General features: G+C 38.9%; 2 protein-coding genes across 2 annotated transcripts in view; both read left to right on the top strand.

Annotated features, from left to right (window-relative positions):
• LOC146460096 (uncharacterized) overlaps nt 1-20,995 on the top strand; it is a 51,954-nt gene that overhangs the window by 14,437 nt on the left and 16,522 nt on the right. The window contains exons 3-4 of the mRNA XM_085088446.1: nt 1,986-2,677; nt 12,617-14,941. Of these exons, the coding sequence (XP_084944572.1) occupies nt 1,986-2,677; nt 12,617-13,636 (1,712 nt within the window). The 3' untranslated portion in view covers nt 13,637-14,941. The remainder of the gene's footprint in view (nt 1-1,985; nt 2,678-12,616; nt 14,942-20,995) is intronic.
• Nucleotides 17,892-19,790, top strand: LOC146460099 (uncharacterized). Its single transcript, XM_085088311.1, has 2 exons — nt 17,892-17,955; nt 18,700-19,790. The coding sequence occupies exons 1-2, from the start codon at nt 17,892-17,894 to the stop codon at nt 19,788-19,790; spliced, it is 1,155 nt and encodes a 384-aa protein (XP_084944437.1).

Raw genomic sequence — 20,995 nt, 5'->3', positions numbered from 1 at the left:
AAATTTCTATACTGTTGAAGTACGACGCTTCAACTTTTTTTGAGATTAATAATCAATGATACAATTTGAATCCTTCATTCCCTTTCATGAATTGCAATTTTTTCAACTTGCCAAAATCCCCACTTTTTTTTACAATAATTGTTTCTCTGCTGTTAAGAAGAGCTTGGAAAGAACATTGTTATGGCTCAAATTGGTAGATCTTTTTCTGTCAACAATTGGCTCTTTGGGGAGAGAAGAAGTGGTGAAAATGTAATTAGATGTCATGTGATCACATTATTAAGTTTAAAAGTCCTGATCATGTCAATTTTATCACTTTTTTGTCAGTACCTTTAACTGGGCAAAGTTTGAAATTGAGTTGTTTCTGACCATTCCCCAAAATTCTTGATACTCTAGTGGACTGACTGTTAATTCTGTACCCTGTTATAATGTCAGTGTTCATATTCAGAAGTGAACGATTGGTGGAAATATTAAATATGGAAATAGAATATAAGAACACTTTTGTGTGACTAACTTGTTTTTTATTGATAGCTTAGTTTAATCGTTTGTCTCACGATTGAGTCACATAGATGTACATCTTCTACGTTTCGACCGCTATACTGCTGGTCTTAATCAGGCGATGGTGTCGACTGATTGCGTAACATTATAAGTAGCACCTTGGTTTGTGTTGATTGGAACGTTTCGATCCTCTCTTAGGCTGTTGTTCATTGGAGGATTTCGATCCTTGTCGTTCAGACTAGAAATATTATTGTTGTTCCCTTGGCGGTCCCTCTTGGTACCGATTGGCTGCTGTGTTGTTTGATCGTGGGCATCGATGCTTCTGAAATTTCAATTCCATTATCCATCATCCATTATTCATTATTCCATTATTCCATTATGTGAATAGCCTGTTTAACCCTACAGGTGTACCAATGTGGATCTCAGACAATAAAATTAACCTCTTCCGTTAGTCGATAGTGGCCAGTCGTATTGCTGTGTTCTGAAACGGTGGAGGATTGGGTTCGAGTAAGCCATATATCTCTATCGTGTTCTTTAATCCGTCCATGCATAGATTTTCCCATCTTTCCAATATAGACCTTGCCACACTTGCAGGGAATCTTGTAGACTACTCCGTCTTGTTTTGCAGGATCGACAGTGTCCTTAGGTCGCACTAGGTGTGATCTAAGTGTTGTGTCCGTATGCCCTGCTGGCGTAGGGCAATCAGTCGACACCATCGCCATTGAAATGTCGCGATCCACATCTATGTTTCTCAATCGTGAGACAAATGATTAAACTCAGCTATCATTATAAACCACGATGACGAACACCTTTCATGATATACCGGTAGTTTGTTATTAGTTTCCAAAGGCCAGTCACAAATCATTCTATACCTGAAAATTGAGACATTTCCAGGTTCTCACTGTTTTATAATTGTCAATCCTAACATTAGTTTAAGTGGCAACTCCTAATAATAGCTTCCCAGTAATACTGTTATGTAAGTCGTCCTTGCTTGCACTTAATATTAAAATGTGTATAATGGCATCTACACTGTATCATATATAAAGAATCTGACAATAGGCTTATTGATTTGATTAATTGGATAAAGCCTGAAGGCAACATGTTGTACTTTTAGCAAAAATTCTCTTAAAAACAAGTCAAGATACTTGATTCTTTAAAAACAAGCTGTCAGTAATATTCTGAAACGTAACGTTATTTTTTTGTGGATTCAACAGGGAGGAATGTGATGTCAAGATTAATAAAGCACAAAACAGGACACTTAACAAGAAACTGTGGCAAAACTTCTGATTAGATGTCAAAACTGAATAGGAGATGTCAGGAATCGTGTGAGAACTCACAGAGGGAAGAAAAGTTGTAAATGCAAACAGTGTGGGAAGTGTTTTAGGTCACCGAGAATGGCAGCAGTACAAGTAAGAGTCCATACTGGAGAGAAGCCTCATAAATGCACATGGTGTGGGAAGTCTTTTAAGAATCAGGAAGTCTAAGGAAACATGAACGAGTCCATACTGGAGAGAAGCCTTACGGATGTAAAAAGTGTGGCAAGTGTTTTAGTCAGACAGGACAGCTAAGGAAGCATGATAGAGTCCATACTGGAGAGAAGCCTTATGAATGCAAACAGTGTGGCAAGTGTTTTAGTGAATCAGGAAGTCTGAAGATACATGAAAGAGTCCATACTGGAGAGAGGCCTTATGAATGCAAATGGTGTGGCAAGTTTTTTCGAGATTTAGGAAGTCTAAGGAAACATGAAAGAGTCCATACTGGAGAGAAGCCTTACGAATGTAAAAAGTGTGGCAAGTGTTTTAGTCAGACAGGACAGCTAAGGAACCATGATAGAGTCCATAATAGAGAGAAGCCTTATGAATGCAAACAATGTGGCAAGTGTTTTAGTCGAGCAGGAAATTTAAGGAAACATGAAATAGTCCATAATGGAGAGAGGCCTTATGATTGTAAACAGTGTGGCAAGTGTTTTGGTGTAGCAGGAAATCTAAGGAGGCATGAAAGAGTCCACACTGGAGAAAAGTCTCATGAATGTAAACAGTGTGGCAAGTGTTTTAGTGAAGAAGGGCGTCTCAGCAAACATGAAAGAGTCCATACTGGAGAGAGGTGTTACGAATGTAAACAGTGTGGGAAGTGTTTAAACTGCTTAGGAAGTTTAAGAAAACATAAGACAGCCCACAATGGTGCTGCAAATTGTGTTAAGGATACTGTGTCAACACAAACCTCCTCTTTGCAATACACTCAGTCAGAACATGTTGAGAAACATATCTGCTGGATTTGTCAAGAGGAGCTTTTTAGTGAGGCTCTACTGGCTGAACATTATGAAAGTCATATGACCAGTCAGTAGATTTTAATTTGCCATGATACCTTTTACGTTATTTTAATATACTAAACAAACCCGTTCAGGCGGTGTCTATATTAGAGTATAAGGTTGGCAATTTGGTTGAGAATGAAACCTCTGGGGGCATCTGTAAAAGTTATCGGCATTATTATTTGATATACCAGCATGCTGGAAAGGATTTTATCAATTTCGTTACCCTCTGCTTATTTTGTGAAACGTGCAATTTACTGTGGAAAAGACAAAACAGCTAGTGATTACAAGGGTGTGATTGCAACTTTATAAATGCAAACTAACTAGTTTTCCAAATGTTATTTAACTTTGATCGAATTACAGCGGCCGAGAACTCAAACTGTGGCGTTTTTTCTGTTTTTCTCTTTCAAAAAATCAGTCAATGTTATCGTCTGACAGCCATGTCAGATTTTGTACCACGTGACATGTTTTGTCCAATACAAACGTGCGGAAAGTAATCGGTGGGTTATAATCCACCATACGGAAAAGATGGCGGCTGTACATTTTACCACAATTCCTTGCGAACCTAACCCAGCCAATAGACTCATGCAATGCCACATTTTTTGCCAAATTCTTCCTTTTACTAACAATATTGTCTATGCTAGGTTTGAAGCTTTGAGAGCTTTTCTGTGTGTTTTTATCTACATTTTAAGGGTTTTCGTTCACTGAGATTACGGCACGGTGGATTGAAGGGCCCGGTGTAAAGCCAATGGAAATGATGATTTTGATTTGCTTTAATTTGGCATGTATAGAGACTGGCTCTTGTGTCACAAACATTGTATGCTATTAACTTATGTGATTTGAGGGCTAGAATTCGACTAAAAAGCTCACGACTTTTGTGTAAAAGTTAGTCCATAATAACAACCCTCTTCGCCAAAGAAGAGCCTACAGACTTCTTATCACGTTACTACTTTTGTTAAGCTTAATTTAATTTTTTGTTATAGGTTTATTTAAATAATTTTTTTATTCATTTATTTTGTTTAGCTTTAAACTGAGAGTAGAAACGAAATCATTTTAAAGATCATGTAACAGTCGGTTTTAAATCAATTAACAGTGAATTGAAAGCAAAGACTACGATTTCTCTACATGTAGTTATTTTGCACTTTAAGCTATTTGTTATATTTAACGAAGAATTTCAGCATTTGTCCGCCGGGCAACTATTCATTAATAAAATACTGAGCCTTACGTATCAAAGTATTGTTACGTTCTTGTTTTGTCCCAGATGTTAGGTTTCTTTACAGGCTCAACTTTAAAAACTGCACAATGTGTAAAGTCGGTTCTTGTGGGTTTCAACACCTGAAGATCTATCTGTAATATGAACATGCAAATTGCCAATACTATTCTCCGTATGGTACTAGTTTGTGGAATTTTTTATCCGTGATCATGACCCCGTGTTTTTTAACCAAATAGTTCAGCTGAAGTAGCAATCCAATACAGGTTACTATTGCGGACTCAACGTTAAAAATTAAACGAATCTGCTAGTATGTAGGATTCCATCACAGTTATTTTCATTGCGCATGTGCCACAAACTGGCATTCCAATCCTAGCAGTATACAGGATGTTTGTCTCATGAACCTAGTTTAATAGCCTTAGCTCCCACGAGTCTCCTGTAACTCAATGGTAGAGCATCCATTTCCGTCTTTTTCCGAGTTTGCCTGTGTCACTTACTGAATAATTTATCATTCTCATTTATTCACCAGGCTTAAAATATTCCATCCCATTTATTTCCAACAGATCAGTTCTCATTAAGAAAAACAACCCACAGTATACAAAAAGTTTGGCAGTTTTGGAGAATTACTTTTTCCTTTGCTTGCCTCTTTTTGTTTTGTACCCTCCTCCTCCCTACTAAGAACAGAGTGAGTGATGTGTCTGTTGTCATTTGTGGTAAAAATAAATTACATTCAGTGTTAACTGCCAATTGGTAATTCTATTGTTTTAATAACAAATAAAACGTTCGTTTGTCTCGCGATCTTGTTGGCGTGCTCAGAAACGGTGGAGGTCTGGGTGCGGGCTAGTTATATATCTGTCTCCTGGTCTGATTCATTCCTGTACAGACCTCTCTGTTTTCGCCGATGTGGGTTTTGCTGCATTCCCAAGGGTTCTTGTACACTACATCATCTTGCTGAGACGGATGAGCAACGACCTTAGGCTGCACCAAATGTGACCTAGGTTGCGGCTGTTGTAGACGGCGGCGGAGAGGCCTGGAAAGTCCCTCCATGTAAGGTAGAACCGCTGTGTACTTAAACTCAGCCGCAGACTCTCTAGGTGCCGGTCTACGGGTCTTGGTCAGCTTCTTCAAAAAGAAGAAAGGAGCAAGTTTTGAGACTAGAGCAGGGTATAAATGTATCTTCACCTTAGAGATACCTGATGATTGAGTCACAAGTTTGGCCCTGTCATAGAAGCACTTCACAATACCTCGCGTTACTGATTGAGGGTGATGTGAATATGCTAGGTATTGATCAGTGTGTGTGGGTTTTCTATAGACTCTGGTGATAAGGCGGCCGTCTGGTTCTCCTGGAACCAACGTGTTTAGGAAAGCGATCTTACTGTCTGTTTCGGTCTCCGGCAATGATGAAATGGATCGAGGTTTGCTGGCTGGTGAGATGTTGCCGATAGCTGTTAACACAACCTTGGTCCAAGATGGTAAAAGTGTAATCTACGTAGTGCTTCCAGATCTTGACTTAACGGAGCGTGTAGACGTTAGTAATAACAGCAGAAACTGGTCTACCATAGCAAAAGAGATAAATTTAGAATTTCTTAGTTCATGCCAAAACGAAAATTATCCCCGGTCCCATAAAAATAAAGTGACTGCTTTGCTAATAGTATTTTGTGATGATAACGGATAGGAGCTAACCAAATTTAGGTAGTAGATAAGACTTACAAGAGGCTAACAGTAACTCAAATTACTGACCAACTTATGCCCTGTAAAAAAGGCAAAAATTAAATCAAATCACTGATTAAAACCTACAACATGTGCTGAGTGGAGCTACTATATTTACCCAGTAGGCAAAGAGACGAATTCTTTGGAGGTACCTAGTTTACGCTATTTTCTTTTGTTAAAAACCTGTTAAAGAAATTAAAGGGCGTCTTCGGTCACTTCCACAGAAACGAAAAAGCCGCTATGATATGCATAAACGCTCATTTTGATCCAGCAGGAAAAAGAGAAGAAAATATTTAAATTTTTCTCAAAAATAAAAAGTAAAGACACTGTTTAAAAAATGATGAAATAAGGTAGTCATCTTAGTTTCGAGAGTCTAAGGTTTCGCAGCAACTCAAAGCAGTGAACATTACACTAGTAAAGGTTTTGTTTTCTCATCTGTCTCATTGAGACAACGGAATGTATCTAAAAAAGTATACAGAGTACGTTGAACGTTTGACACCATTAATACTAATACTGAATATAATGATAGTATATTCTAGTATCATAAAGTCTGTAAATCATTGGTAGCTTCATTACGATCACACAACGTTTAAGGAATTCAGTCGACCGTTGCTTATGACCCACACTGGGCTATAAGCGATCAGTAACAAGATCACTTAGAACAATCGAGGACCAGGCCCGTAGCAAGGCTAAAATAACTAGGGGGGCCGAGCAAAATGGTTAAACAAAACTACTCTTTCCCCCCCCCCCCCGGCCCGTCACCCCAAAAAAACAGATAGATTACGGAGTTTAAGATGCAACGAGAACATAAAAAAGCAGTAGATTTAGTAAGCGAACCAACAACTTTGCACCTGCGTCACACTTTTTGGTACATTTCTTTGCCGTTTTTTTTACGCGGACTACCACGTGAAATTTCCTAATTTCACGTTTGAAGGAGGACGTAAACAAACGAGGGCAAAGTTTTCTTTCTCTTTTTAAATTTGGAATCGGGCAGTGAGAATCCGACTGCAGGAAAATTTTGCTCTTGAGAGGAAGTATTTGTGTGGCTTTCGACAACGCGCGAATACTAAATTGTTATAAACTAAGGGCATTTATATTGCTATCAATGAGCGGATGTCTTAAAAAACAAGTAGTTTATTTCAACAGCTTTCACGGTTTGAGATTGGTTGATTTGGATCCATTTTGGTTCTTATTTCCGATTCACAAGGTAGGAGTGCCTTCGTTGCCGTTGTATATAAAAACAAACTGTTAGTTAAAGAAACTAACAGGTAGTAAACAAATTATTAAAGGTTGTGAAAAGGCACTTGCAGCATCAGAGTTCTAGACTGATTGATCAGTGCACATTAATCTGTTTTAATTATCTTTTTTGGCACATTGTTTTTTAACTTCCAAAAATTCTGGGGGGGCTCAAGCCCCCCCTGCCCCTCCCCCTACGGGCCTGAGGACATGGATTCTAATTTACCGTAACTGCTTCACTGCCTTGTTATGGTGTTTTACACCTCCTGAACCGTGATTAAATAACTTAATTTTTGTGACACAAGCAGGCAGACAGCATCAAATTCGCCTTCAAAATGTACTCTGACTCGCCCTAACGTTCCCATGGGACCACGGGAAAGTTTGCTGTGTAGGCCAGACGACATAAATAAATCCACTAGAATTTGTTATTTCCCAAATGAAATAAGACAGTATCAAAAGTGAGAAAAGCCAGTTCCCTCTCTTTAGTGTTCTGTAGTTTTTTAAACTGTTCTGCCAGACAAAGCTAGCCTCAGTACCAAAGGCTTTTCTTTCGCGGTTTTCGGCTCCAGTCAAGTCTCTTTCTATGTTTATTCCTCGCGAAGCGAGGGCCGAAGGCCCGAGCGTAGCGAGGTTAATAAATTTGTCGGGCCGAAGGCCCGCCGAAGGCCGCGCTCGGGAGCTAAGCCGTGAAAATTCGAGCCGAACATATATTTATATATATGTATGTATGTATGTTTATATATTTCCGTGAAGGTGTCCGCATATTGCCTAGCAACGGTGAAAAACAAAGTATGAATGACGTCAGGTTGTCTGGCGTCGTCTGCAGCAAAATTTGCATACATCGGGAAAGTTTGCGTGTCGGATAAAATTTAATCAATATTCCCTGGATCCAGATCAATCTCTCCAGAATCTTTTCCCTTTCTTCCAGAAATCTTTTTTGTGAAAGATTGCATTGAAGAAATTACACGTTTTGTGGCCGCGGTAAAATAATTTTCCGTGGGAAATAAATTCATCGAACACGACAGCATTGTACGCCCGTTGTACATTTCATCTCGTCAGAAATAGATTTTTAACCGCAAACCGCAAACTAGCCTGTGGAACTACGAAAAGACCATGCTCATCAAAATAGTTGCTATGTTCAGAAACCTTTTAATCTCCTCATTCGATGCTACAATACGAGTAAAGAGGGCTTTCCACCCAGCCCCAGCTTCGCGAGGTTTTGCGAGTCACGTATTTCTAGTTTACATGTAATATGACCCTCGGTCTTGGAGAGCCAAAGTAGGCGAAGGTATACTAAGCTCACAAAGGAATATAGGAAATTTTCTAATTTGTCCACGAGGAACCTTTATACATCCATAATCTGGAGGTATTTCGAACTCGTAAAATTTGCCTTCCTGTCGGTTCTTGGGAAGAGATCCAACGCATATAATCCTAAGTCCACTCCTGTTTTTCTTCTCACGAAGCTTAGTAACCGCCCGTTTTCTTCGGTTTGTCAAACAGCATCATTCGAAGACTATTTATGCGCGTGTTGTGGGTTGTGATCGGGTAACTAAGGGGCAAGATTTCTTTTATTGAAGGTAAGACAAGCTTTTCAGTGAATTTTCAGCAACATGAGAGGTCTTTGGGTGATTCCATTAATCGATAGAGACGAGCATAGAGTGATTTTTCGGTAGAAATGATGGTTTTGAGGTTGTGACCTGACCGTACCGCCATGTTAGTTTTTCAAAGCACATGTCAAAACAGTGTTTGTGTGGGATAGTGGCATCGAATTTGATTTGTAAAATATCAATTACAATAGAAACCGTTAACTCGAAGTCCCTGCTAACTCGAATAAAATCCGATTTCCCCTGTACTGTAGTTGGCGTTTAGCTAAACTAGCTCGAATTCGGTACCTCGAACTAATTATACAGTAGAACCCCGGTAACTCGAACTCTGAAGGGAGACGAAAAACTGTTCGAGTTAGCGGGGGTTCGAGTTATCGGGGGAGCAGATACTCTTATTCGTCGTTCTGATCGATCATATAAACAGTACTCAGAACTTTCACTCGAATAACAGTGGTGGAGCGACAACCTAGACTCGATCTATCATGTAAACAGTTCATCACCTTGATCGATTGTATGAGCAGCATTCGGTCATGTTTGTAGTATAAAATTAATACAGGGATACTCTATCGATCCTGTGAACAGTCTGATCTTTCTGATCGTTTATGTGAGCAACTGAACTTACACTCGAGTACAACTTGTGGAGTGATCTATGAACTATTGAAATATTTTTTATCTGACCATTTCTAAGGGGAACAATCTGAATTTATTGTGGAACGATCTGACTTTTTTGTAGAACAATCTTAGTTTACTGTGGAACGATCTGACTTGGAACGATCTGACCATGGAACAAAGTAACCGGATACCGTAAGTCCCATGTAAGCTGAGGCTTTTGGGTCAAAAAAATAACTTTGTCAACATTTTAAGGAAAGAAATGGAACGCCTTGAGATGTGAATATTGTGTACTTGTACTATGAACTTTTTGTTTTCTACGTGACAGCTTGACAGGTAGTGCATGGAGTTTGACTAAAAAGATCGGAAATGACTGTCAAATGTGTGATCTGTTGGACTGATTAAAATAGAATTGTCAATTTAATAGCTTTTAATAGAATTGTCAATTCCAGTGTTTTTTTTACCAATAAAATGACAGGAGGAGCTAATGGGATGACATCAGTGGTGAGTTGCAAGAACCAGAATTCAAGTTATCAGGGTAAATTTCGATCAAGGAAGCAAAATTTAGTTTAAATTATCCAAGTTAGTTTTAGTTTTAGTTAGTTTTAAGATATCCGAGTGTGAGTTATCCAAGTAAAAGTGACTGAAAATTATGGTCAAATCCAAGGAAAATTTGACTTAGTTCGAGTTAGTGAGGAGTTCGAGTTATCCGAGTTCAAGTTACCGGGGTTCCACTGTACTTTCCTTGGCTCAAATTAAATTTGCATCAGTAACTCAAACTATATTGTAAGCGCACGTAAAAATGTCAGTCAGTAAACCTTAAAATGTCGAGACATGGCTGATTGACCTGTCAAAATCTTTAATCTTTGTTGATAAGTTGTGTGTCAGCCTCTGTACTGCCTTAATCTGTACATGTTCCTAAACTTTTGGGCTAATATTTCCAAACTAAATCTTCTCATCAGAAGACTAATATTAAACAAACTTGCTGCAGCAAAGAGATTCAAGATCCCAAGGGGGGGGGGGGGGGGGGGTTGGATACTCCAGGTAAAAAGTGACGGGGAGATACAAATGGAGTCACAAACTAACACACAGAAATATCCCTTGGACTTAAAATGAAAGCCAAAAAATCTTCTGAACCAAAATTACCCCCCCTCCCCCACAAAAAAATATTAATAATAATAATAATAATAATAATAATAATCTCTTGCTCAATTCTCAGACTGTCAAAACCCTCAGAAAAGATTAATTTCTGCTTTATGTACCATGACAATTTTTTACTGCAAATCTTCCCATTTTTTTAGAATAACTTCAAACATTTCCTGGTGAAATGAAACTACCAAAAAAAATCCCATTTAATCTTCAATTTTAAATTCAACAGAATTCCTTTGCACGTTCCTGTCGCCTTTAAAGTGGAGCACCCCCCTACCTTCTGTAAAAAGGGAAAGACAAAGGGCTTATGTCAATGCTTAGTCCTTTTATTTGACTGAGTCATAACAGAAAAAAGCTCTTCTTGCCTGAAATAGTAGTCACACCTCTTCCTTTTCTGAGGTTAATAACATTGTGTAACACATTAATGTGACATCTCTCAGCAACTATTTGTGAAGGGTTGCCAGCATCTGCCTTACCCATGATTAATATGATCATGTTTGTTATGATGAAAAATGAAACAAAGAACTATACTTTTTATCTTAAAATACAGAACCTTCAAACAAAGTTGGATATTTGTAAAGCAAAGGATCTTTTCATGATTTGAGAAAGCGATCATTATAAAGTACCTGGGCATCAAATTAAGAGCTACTGACCATAAAAAAATCAAAAATCCCACGACAGAGAGGAAATTTCAGATTTCATTTTATTTTATCTAAATGTTCCCTTTGGTGAACTATTTTAAAAAATCACAATTAAAAGTTACACCGCTCTTTCGCTTTTCTAAACATTCGAAAAGTTGAATTTACGGCTACACACCCGATTAAGCCCTCTGGAAAAACGGAAAAATCGTGCATCTTTAGCAGCCTTGCACACAGCAAGGATAACTAATCCTGTTTTTCTGTCTCGGCTGCAAGTAAATCTTTCTATTATCTCTCGTTTAGTGTAAAAATGAAGGCCCAAGTCATATTTTTAATGTGCTAATTCACTAGTTGAAGACAGCAATCTTCAAGGGTTAGATTTCGAATTGAAATTAGGGCCAATTTCAGAGGCCTATATCTGTCCCGGCATATGTTTTCTGGAGCAAAACTATAGGTGAAGTCTAATCTTAATCTTTCCTTTTCACGCCCTCGAAGTGCCTTTTTTGGCCCGCAAAAAGCGAAGCACCCAGTTCGATGGCTCGTTGTCACGATTACTGTCACGCAAATCACATAACTAAAACAATCCACTCATCTAAAGTAAACTTTTTTTGTTCTCAACGACAAATCTTGAAGGCAGGTATTTAATATTTCAGTTCCTTTGCAATGCCACGTCATTATTTCAAATTTTGAAAGTAATAAATATTAGAAACCGATCCACTGTGGGACTCGATCTACATGATAAATTTTGCGGACATGTTTTAAGCGCCCGTCATAACAGTTGATGACGCACTATATACAAACTTCCCGTGAAATCTCACCAAATTAACTATTATACTCTTGCTATCAACATCACAAAAATATCTCAAAAGATAAATGGCTCATCTTCAAGACATCTACTAGCTTTCTGTGTCGATTCATAGAATTGAAACACAACGACAACATGTTTACATACTGCACTGGCAATCAAGGGTTAATTAAATTTATCCGAAAATACAAAAAGAGCTTTGTTCCCTAAGTGCTGTTATTAGTATTTATTTTATCTAGTCAATGACAGAGGGCTTATCTCACTTTCTTGACTGTAAGGTTATATATATTTAATAAAGCGACAAAATTATTTACATTTCTTACTAAAGAATATACCATCCATGATCAAATCCTGAAGGTACTTATAATTATAAAACAGGAATACTCTGACTGATTGTCTCACCACTAAACAGGAACTTATTCTTTTCCTTTGGTCGATTTAATGACTCTTGAATCCTATTCAACACTGCTGAAAGTCTGTTAGTTATGTTTATCTGCAGGTTGAATCAGCACATGGCACGGTCGTTTTCATTTGATGCTGTTTGTGATTAGCATGTCACAAGGATCACTTCCGGTAGCGCAGGGGGAATGCAACCAAATTAATATACTGGTTCAAAATCTTTTTCATTTCCAGAAGAAACAAGATTTTTTTATTTATTTATTTTTTTGGCAATAATGCCAAAGATGTTCAGATAATTTTTGAAGTACACTTCTCAATAATCGTCAATATAATTATAATTATATTTCTCTGATTAAACAGGAAAACATGCCAAAATTATTGAGGTGCAAAAGAGCCCAAAAGCATTGTGACAGTGCTGGGAGTCAGAGGAATCATATTAGGGCTCCCACAGAGGAGAAGAGGTATGAATGCAAAGAGTGTGGCAAGTGTTTCAGTGCAGCTGCATTTCTGGAGAGACATGAAAGAGTCCATACTGGAGAGAAGCCTTATGAATGCCAAAAGTGTGGCAAGTGTTTTAGTGAATCAGGATCTCTAAGGAAACATGGCAGAGTCCATACTGGAGAGAGGCCTTATGAATGCAAACAGTGTGGCAAGTGTTTTAGTGAAGCAGGAGCTCTAAGGAAACATGAAAGAGTCCATACTGGAGAGAAGCCTTATGAATGCAAACAGTGTGGCAAGTGTTTTAGCCAAGCAGGAGTTTTAAGGACACATGTAAGAGTCCATACTGGAGAGAAATCTTATGAATGCAAACAGTGTGGCAAGTGTTTTAGTGAATCAGGAACTCTAAGGAAACATGAAAGACTCCATACTGGAGAAAAGCCTTACGAATGCAAACAGTGTGGCAAGTGTTTTAGTGAATCAGGAAACCTAAGAGTGCATGAAAGGGTTCACACTGGAGAGAAGCCTTATGAATGCAAACAGTGTGGCAAGTGTTTTAGTGGATCAGGACCTCTAAGGAAACATGAAAGAGTCCATACTGGAGAGAAGCCTTATAAATGCCAACAGTGTGGCAAGTGTTTTAGTGAATCAGGAACTCTAAGGAAACATGAAAGACTTCATACTGGAGAAAAGCCTTATGAATGCAAACAGTGTGGCAAGTGTTTCAGTCTAGCAGAATATCTCAGAATACATGAAATAGTCCATACTGGAGAGAAACCGTATGAATGCAATAAGTGTGGCAAGTGTTTCAAGCACTTAGGAAGTTTAAGAAAACACAACCAAGCCCACAAGGGTGCTGTTAATGGTGTTAAGGATACCCTGTCAACTCAAACCTCCTCTTTGCGATACTCTCAGTCAGTAGATGTTAAAAAACACATCTGTTGGATTTGTCAAGAGGAGCTTTGTAGTGAGGCTCTACTTCTTGAACATTATGACAATCACATGACTAGTGTATATATTTTGACTTCCTTATGACAACTGGTACATGTATTTATGACTATGAGTTAAAGCAATCCATGAAAACAGAATAATGACTGATGAAATGTTTACCATATTCTATAAGTCAAGGGTAACAGCTGCAAAAAGTATGAAACTTTTAGTTGCAAAGATACAGTTGAACCCAGTTGTGTGAACACCTGCTTTGTTATTGCAGTGGTTACCAATAACATGCGACCTTCTGCCTTCAACAGAGCTGAGTAAATTTGACTTTTATGGTATGTCCTTGAACAAAGAACAGCCATTCCCAGGAATTCTGACAAGATTCCAGGCAGTTTTAAGGCAAGATCCCAAGATTAGCCTTTGACAGGTGATGAAAATTTTCCGGCTGGTGTGTGAGTTAACCAGCAAGTTATCCTGTGTATTGAAAATTAAACAATACAATGTCCTCAAAAATAAATGATACCCATTCCTTATAATTAATTTGACTCTTATATCAATTTTTTCTATAAATTTCATTTTGTCTTCTTGTTTCAGGTAAAGTTGTCAGTTTTTTGGCACTGCTGCCTGCTGTTTAGGTCTTAACGCAATCAATGATATTGTCATGGGTTTTTTTGTTGATTGATATGTACAATGTAACTGATGTGCAATCATGTGACCACGGGAAAGTCTGCTGTGTAGTCGATTAATCCACTATATAGGCAGACTAGAATTCGTTATTTCTAAACTAAAATTAGACAGCATCAAAAGTTTCAGTTTATTGTTTTTACCATAAGTTGTACAAATGCAAAAAAACTAATTATTTAAACACTAATGACGAGGAAGCCCAATGGAAGCCACTGGGCTTATAAGTTCCCTTTCTTTAGTGTACTGTATTTTTTTTTAAATTTTTCCATCGGACAAAGTTAGCCTCAGTGCCAGAGGATTTTTTTTCGCGGTTTTTGGTTCCAGTCGAAGTCTCTTTCTATTTTAATTAATATGACCCTTGGTATTGGAGGCCTCGTTGCACGCGGGAGAAAACCAGTGGTAGCCAAAGTAGGCAGAGGCATACTAAGCTCACAAAGGAAAAAAGTAAATTCTCTAATTTACGCACGAGGAACCTTTACATCTTCATAACCTGAATTTAGAATATCGAACTAGTAAAATTTGCCTCCTGTGTCCCTCCCTGCTGATTTCTGACAAGAAATCCAATGCATAAAATCCTCAAGTCCAGTCCGACTTTACACGAAGCTAAGTAACCGCTCGTTTTCCACGCTTTGTCAAACAACATCGTTGGAAGACTGTTTATGCGCGTGGTGTGGGTTGTGATCGGGTAACTAAGCGGCAAGATTTCTTTTATCGAAGGTAAGACAAGCTTTTCAGTGTATTTTCAGCCACATAAGAGGTCTTTGGGTGATTCCATTAATCGAATAGAGACGAGGATAGAGTGATTTTTGGGTACAAATGACGTTTTTTTAGGTTGTGGCCAGCTGACCGCCATGCTTATTTTTCAAAGCACATCAGTGTTTGCGTGGGATAGTGGCATCGAATTTGATTTTTGAAATACCAATTACAATAGAAACCCTTAACTTGAAGTCCCTGCTAACTCGAATAAAATCCGATTTCCCCTGTATTTGACCCTACTTTCAAGTCGTCGATTTTTAGCTAAACTAGCTCTAATTATGCGCTGATCAACTCGAAACTTCAACATCCCCCCCCCCCCCGGGCAAACCCCGGGCATTTGAACTTTTGAAGATTGGATCGTTCAAATTCCCGCCCCCTTGGGCCAAAATGGTGTTCAAATGCCCTACCTTATCGTCGGATTTGTCTGTCAAATGCCCCTCCTAAAGAACAATCGTTGTCGGCTCCTGTCATGAGTTACTACAAAAACCACAACTTTAACATTGAAACTAATGATTGGATATTGAATTTATTAAGTCGGACAATGTCAATCAGCAAGTGTAAGCTGTTCTAACTCCGAAACACGGCAAAGGTTGTTTAACGAGAAATACATGATAACATATTTAAAATGAGTTAGCCGGCTACGTAGACTGTTCGAGTGGCAGGGTATTCTGCAGTTTAAGCCAAAGCAGCGGTTTTTCATTTGACAATGTTTTTTTTTTCTTTAACTGTTCACTGCTGTTTTATGGCTATTCTAAAAACCTCTGCAGACACAAATGCGGGAGAAAGGCGCAGCTTGACTCATTGCATAAAAAACTAAATCGTTTAAAGAACTAGAAATACATATTAATTAGTTAGCCGGCTACGTAGAATGTTGTTCGAGTGGCAGGATATTCCAGCGGTTTTTCATTCGACAGTGTTCATTTCTTTCACTATTCACTGTGGGCAGGCTCCTGCTGTGGGACAAAGCCGCAGCTTGACTCATTGTATAAAAAATGTACATCGTTTATATACAATCTATAAAAATAATTAATATTTAAGCACTCTCACTTTTGAAGACCTTTTTTGTAAGCTTTTTTTGTAATGCTGTATCTCTTCCTTTAATCTCTTCCATCTCGTCCAAACACGTGTTTATGGCTGTTAGCGACTTCGGCGATCCCCAAAAAAGCGATTTGAAACCTGACACTTCCGGTTCAATTTTTCCCACCCCACCCAGGCAAGGTCAAATTCCCCACCCCCGGGAAGGCCTTACCCGTCAAATTCCTCACTCCCGGGCACAGAAAATAGTCAAATGCCCGGGGTTTGCCCGGGGGGGGGGGGATGTTGAAGTTTCGATTTGATCGGCGCATTATACAGTAGAATCCCGGATACTTGAATTCTGAAGGGAGATGAAAAACGGCTAGAAACTGTTCGAGTTATCGGGGTTGATCGAAAATTCGACTTTTCATGTAAATAATTTATAGTTTATTGATTATCACCACTTTAGTATCCAACACAGGGCAAATTAAACTTACTCTCATCAGAAACTGTAAGTCCCATGTAAGCTGAACCTTTTGGGCTGATCTCCATGTTGACTGTAAATACTATGCTACTCAGAATTTATAAGGAACTTTTAGTGACCACCTAGCACTGCTTGTACAATAACTAGAGAAATGTCTGCAATAAATTATTTTAAAATAAGTAGATGTGTCAGACCTGTTCCTATAAGAGACCCCTTCTGGTTCAACTCTTGTAAGTGACCACCTCCAGTAAGCGACCACTTTATCTTGGCATTTTGGGTGATTTTTTTAGGAGGTTCGACTGTTACTTTAATATATATATTTAGCCAAGCCTAAAAGCGGAGCTGCACAATTCCTTTTTTAATAAACATTCATAGAAGTCTGCTTATTGTATGAACGTATTAACGTTATGAGTTCCTCATCAATTGTGCAGTTATATAGTACATTTTTAATGCATATGCAGCTAACTGCTCATCAACAATAACAATGAAAAACAGAGGGCAAAATTACTGAATGCTGATTTGTTGTAACAGAGGGCAGTTTTTCGTAGTTTTCCTTTCACCGAGGGAAAAAGTACTAACCCCTGATTAGTCTAGCGGCGAAAATACTCGCTACTGATTAACTGAGCACGACAGTTTTACATTTTGTTGGTTTCTGCATTTTGTGTTCAACAAAACAAGTTCTTTGAGGTTCTTTCGAAGTTCGACTCTTTAAGCCGGGTTGTTTGTACCAAAAATACATGAAAATCAAGTGCTGGATCTAGGAAGGAAATTCCTAAAGGTTAATTTTCGTGTTTCTCACAAGAAAAAGCAAAAGATTATTTGTGTCAAAAGCTAAAGACTTGGATCGGATTGATTTTATTTTGTTTGGTTGAGAAACTGAAATCAGTCATGGCGTCCAAGTGCTTTCAACAAACGAAAACCGAGCATGAAAGTGTCCTTTTGATGGGAGGAAGGAGCAGGAAGAAATTACTCCGCAAGTTCCTTCTTTGGATCCATCGTTTGCTTTTTTTATCGATCTATGTTCGTGTGATTTCCAAGCGGTAGGATACGGTGGCCCACAACTGTCACATCAAATACAAATTCTCACATCAAAAACAAATTCCCCACATCAAATTCAAATTTACCACATCAAACACAAATTCGCCACAACAAAAGCAAAATCGTCACTGCAAAAGCAAATTCACCACATCAAAAACTAATTTGTCACATCAAAAACGAGCTTGTCACATCAAAAACATATTTGTCACAGCAAAAACAAATCCTCACATCAAAATCGAAAACTTTCTCACATCAAAATCAAAAACACCGATTAAACGGTCAGCGGTCAATGAACGAAATCTATCTCCAGGTTTCACTCGGCCTTCACCCGACCGCCATTTTGTTCTTGCACATGGTACTGTTGTCTTGCTCGGGATGTATTGCAGCAATTGCGGGAGAAGTGTAGAGAACTGCAACTTTTTTGCCAACTGCGGAAAAGGTAAGTCATTGTGGTAAGCAAGTGGCAGTCGAGAAAGTCAAAGACAGCTAAGTAGTTGGTCGAAGGGACCGAACTTATAGTTTGACCTCTCTATTTTGCAGCAGCGAAATGCACGTGTCAACAACGGGCTTCAGGGGACAAGGGGAGTCCCGGTAGCCTTTCGAGCCCGAACTTAAAGCTAAGGAATAGTGTTGCGATTCCTAGCAGAATTGTTTGATCATTGATCTTGACCAATTAGATCTAAGCACTACTTTTGATATAGTTAGCTTTTCATTTGTATTGTTTTGGTTACGGACATATTTCCTTTCTTGAGATACTGTAGTTGAAAAGCTAATGTTTTAGTCGAGAAGATCCAGGATTGCAAAATGTACCGGGTGTTGCTTTCCTTCCACATAGCAGTACTGTCACGTAAGGGGCCAGGGGTCCGGGAATTCCTCCTGGCTATTAAGAGCATGGCACCCAGCTACTTTTATTGGAAACAAAAGGAAAATAGGACCAAAGGAACTTCATATCTGTTTGATTCCCCACCTACTAACTGAATATATCCGGCAGCTTGAAATCTTAGTGACAGCCCTGAAACAGGAGATGTTTTTCTTTTTCGGTTATAAATGTTGCTGAAACAAAGTAATCCTTTTTGGATTCTGTTAATCCACAAGATAACTTTGCATGCTCTCCTTCCTAAACTTTACTCTAATTGATAAAACAAGTATTCAATCTTCACAATTCAATTTTCAATTTGTGTAGGAGTTAACCAGGAGAATCCAGGGCCAAGCACCATCACTAGTGCACAGGAAGCAAGTTCTGTTAAGTCCAGCAAATCTATGAAGACCTTCACAGGGTATAAGGCAGCTAAAGGCAAGCAATGGGTTTCTAAAGTCAAAGGTGGGAAGGCAAAAAGTAGTAAGACCTCAACAGTAGATCAGGAAGTGCTTATCTACATTGGTTTGATTGAGTGGAATGAAAAAGAAAGTGTGCTCAAACCGAAAAGAGGAAAGAGGGTAGCCTTGCGGATTTCAAATTCTGCAAAATCTTCACTGATTCGCCAAAAAGCAGAAGAGAAATGGAAGGCTTATTATAGTAACTTCTATGACGAGAACCAAACCTATCTCCTTCTTTATGAAGATGGGCAGAAGGTTCTTTTTCTACCTGGGACTAGTGAACTGTTTACCTTAAAGCGATACCAGGAGGAAGTGGGGAAAGACTATAATAGAATCTATTTATATCTATGCACAAATGAAGACTACGACAACACTCTCATGGGTGCTGATGACAGTGACGATGACAGCATGTCCCGTTTCCCAAAATGTTCCAAGCTTGAGAGTGACCCAGTTGTTACAGTAACTATACCTGACGAACAAATGAAACTGGATGAGCAGATTGCAAGAGAATTAGATAACGAGCTGAACCAAGTAGTGGAAGTAGCAATAGTTACTGAAAACAATGACAATCTACAAGTACTATCACACGATGAGAATTCCAGCCTGTTAGAACAAGAGAAGAGTGCTGGACAACATACTCAAGTAGCAATTACTGACCATGTCGGTGTTGTTAGAGAAATTAGCCAAAGAGTTGATGACACAGGTCAATTCTTCATTGTGGTGCGAAGAGCTTCCCATTTCACAAGATGCCTAAATCTCTGGCGACGTGAATCATTGAGAACCAGGCCAAACAAAGTTTTAAGAGTCCATTTCACAGGTGAAGATGGGATAGACAGTGGCGCCATAGCTAAAGAGTTCCTAGCAAAAGCTGTAGCAGACATGGGAAATATTACGTTTCCTGGTGGTAGTCCTGTGGATTCAACCTACAATGTACAGAACGGATACTTCCAGTCTTGAGGAGAAATTGCTGCTGTAAGCCTTGCTCAAGGGGGTCCATCGCCTTGTGTTTTACAGTGATGTGTTTATGACAGTATGGTCAACCCAGAGACTGACTTCAAGAGTTTGAATTTAGAGCACATTACGCCACAGGAGAAGATGATCCTCGAAAACATCCAAAATTGCAATTGCAGAGCATGGTTACACTGGTGTTATTGACCAAGAGCACATCAGTGACATCACAGGATCCATTGTGATTAGTCTTGTCACCAGACGACAACTGTATTTATCTGAATTCTCGAGAGGGCTGGAGCTTAATGGGCTTGCTGATGTAATAAAGCAAAACCCGGAAATATGCAAGCCACTTTTTGTCATGGGGCAAGCAAAGGATGTTGATGCAAACTATGTGTTTTCCCTTATGAAACCACGTTATGCTGTGGAGGGATCAACCAGAAGGGAAGTTGAGGAGTCTGTGATGGATAGCCTCCAGGACTTTTTGATATCTTTGGAAGATGAAAAGAAGATCAGTGGATATTCTGAGGCTCTTACTTGGAATTATGCAGACAGCGGAGACAGGGGAAGTGACAGACAACAAGCAGAAGAATTTCAAACAGCAGATATCTCTGTGGCCGGTGTCTTGGGCTGGCTAACTGGCCAAAGACACCGACCCCTCAACGGTGATCCCCTCACAATTAATGTTAACTTAGACCATGATTGTTTTGATTGTAACCCCAAGCACAGTATTTGCTTCCCGTGTGTTGCAGCATGTGGAAGGGAGTTAACTCTACCAGTGTCTCACATGGGTGACACAGAACAATTTCGCCAAACTTTCCTTCTAGCCTACTGCAAGGGCCAATCATTTACGAGGCCATAGAGACCTTCAGCAATTCTTAGTTTCTAGCTAAGTCCATTGGTACACACCTTTTTGTGTGTGTTTCATACAATAGTGGTCATAAATGCCTTTGAAGGTGCAATGATAATTATGTTTGTGTTAGTTAAGGTCATGGAGACCTTCAACTGTGTAAGTTAAGGTTATGCAGACGTTCAGCTGTGTTAGTTGAGGTTATGGAGACCTTCAGCTGTGTTAGTTTCTAGCTAAGTCCATTGCTACACACCTTTTTGGTGTGTGTTTCATAAAATAGTGGTCATAAATGGCATTGAAGGTGCAATGATAATTGTTTTTGTGTTAGTTAAGGTTATGGAGACCTTCAACTGTGTTAGTTAAG

Source organism: Pavona decussata, unplaced genomic scaffold (genome assembly GCF_977016875.1).
Source record: "Pavona decussata unplaced genomic scaffold, jaPavDecu1.1 SCAFFOLD_214, whole genome shotgun sequence".
NCBI lineage: Eukaryota > Metazoa > Cnidaria > Anthozoa > Scleractinia > Agariciidae > Pavona > Pavona decussata.
Note: the sequence above shows the minus strand (reverse complement) of the source record. Positions and strands in the feature narration are given on the sequence as shown.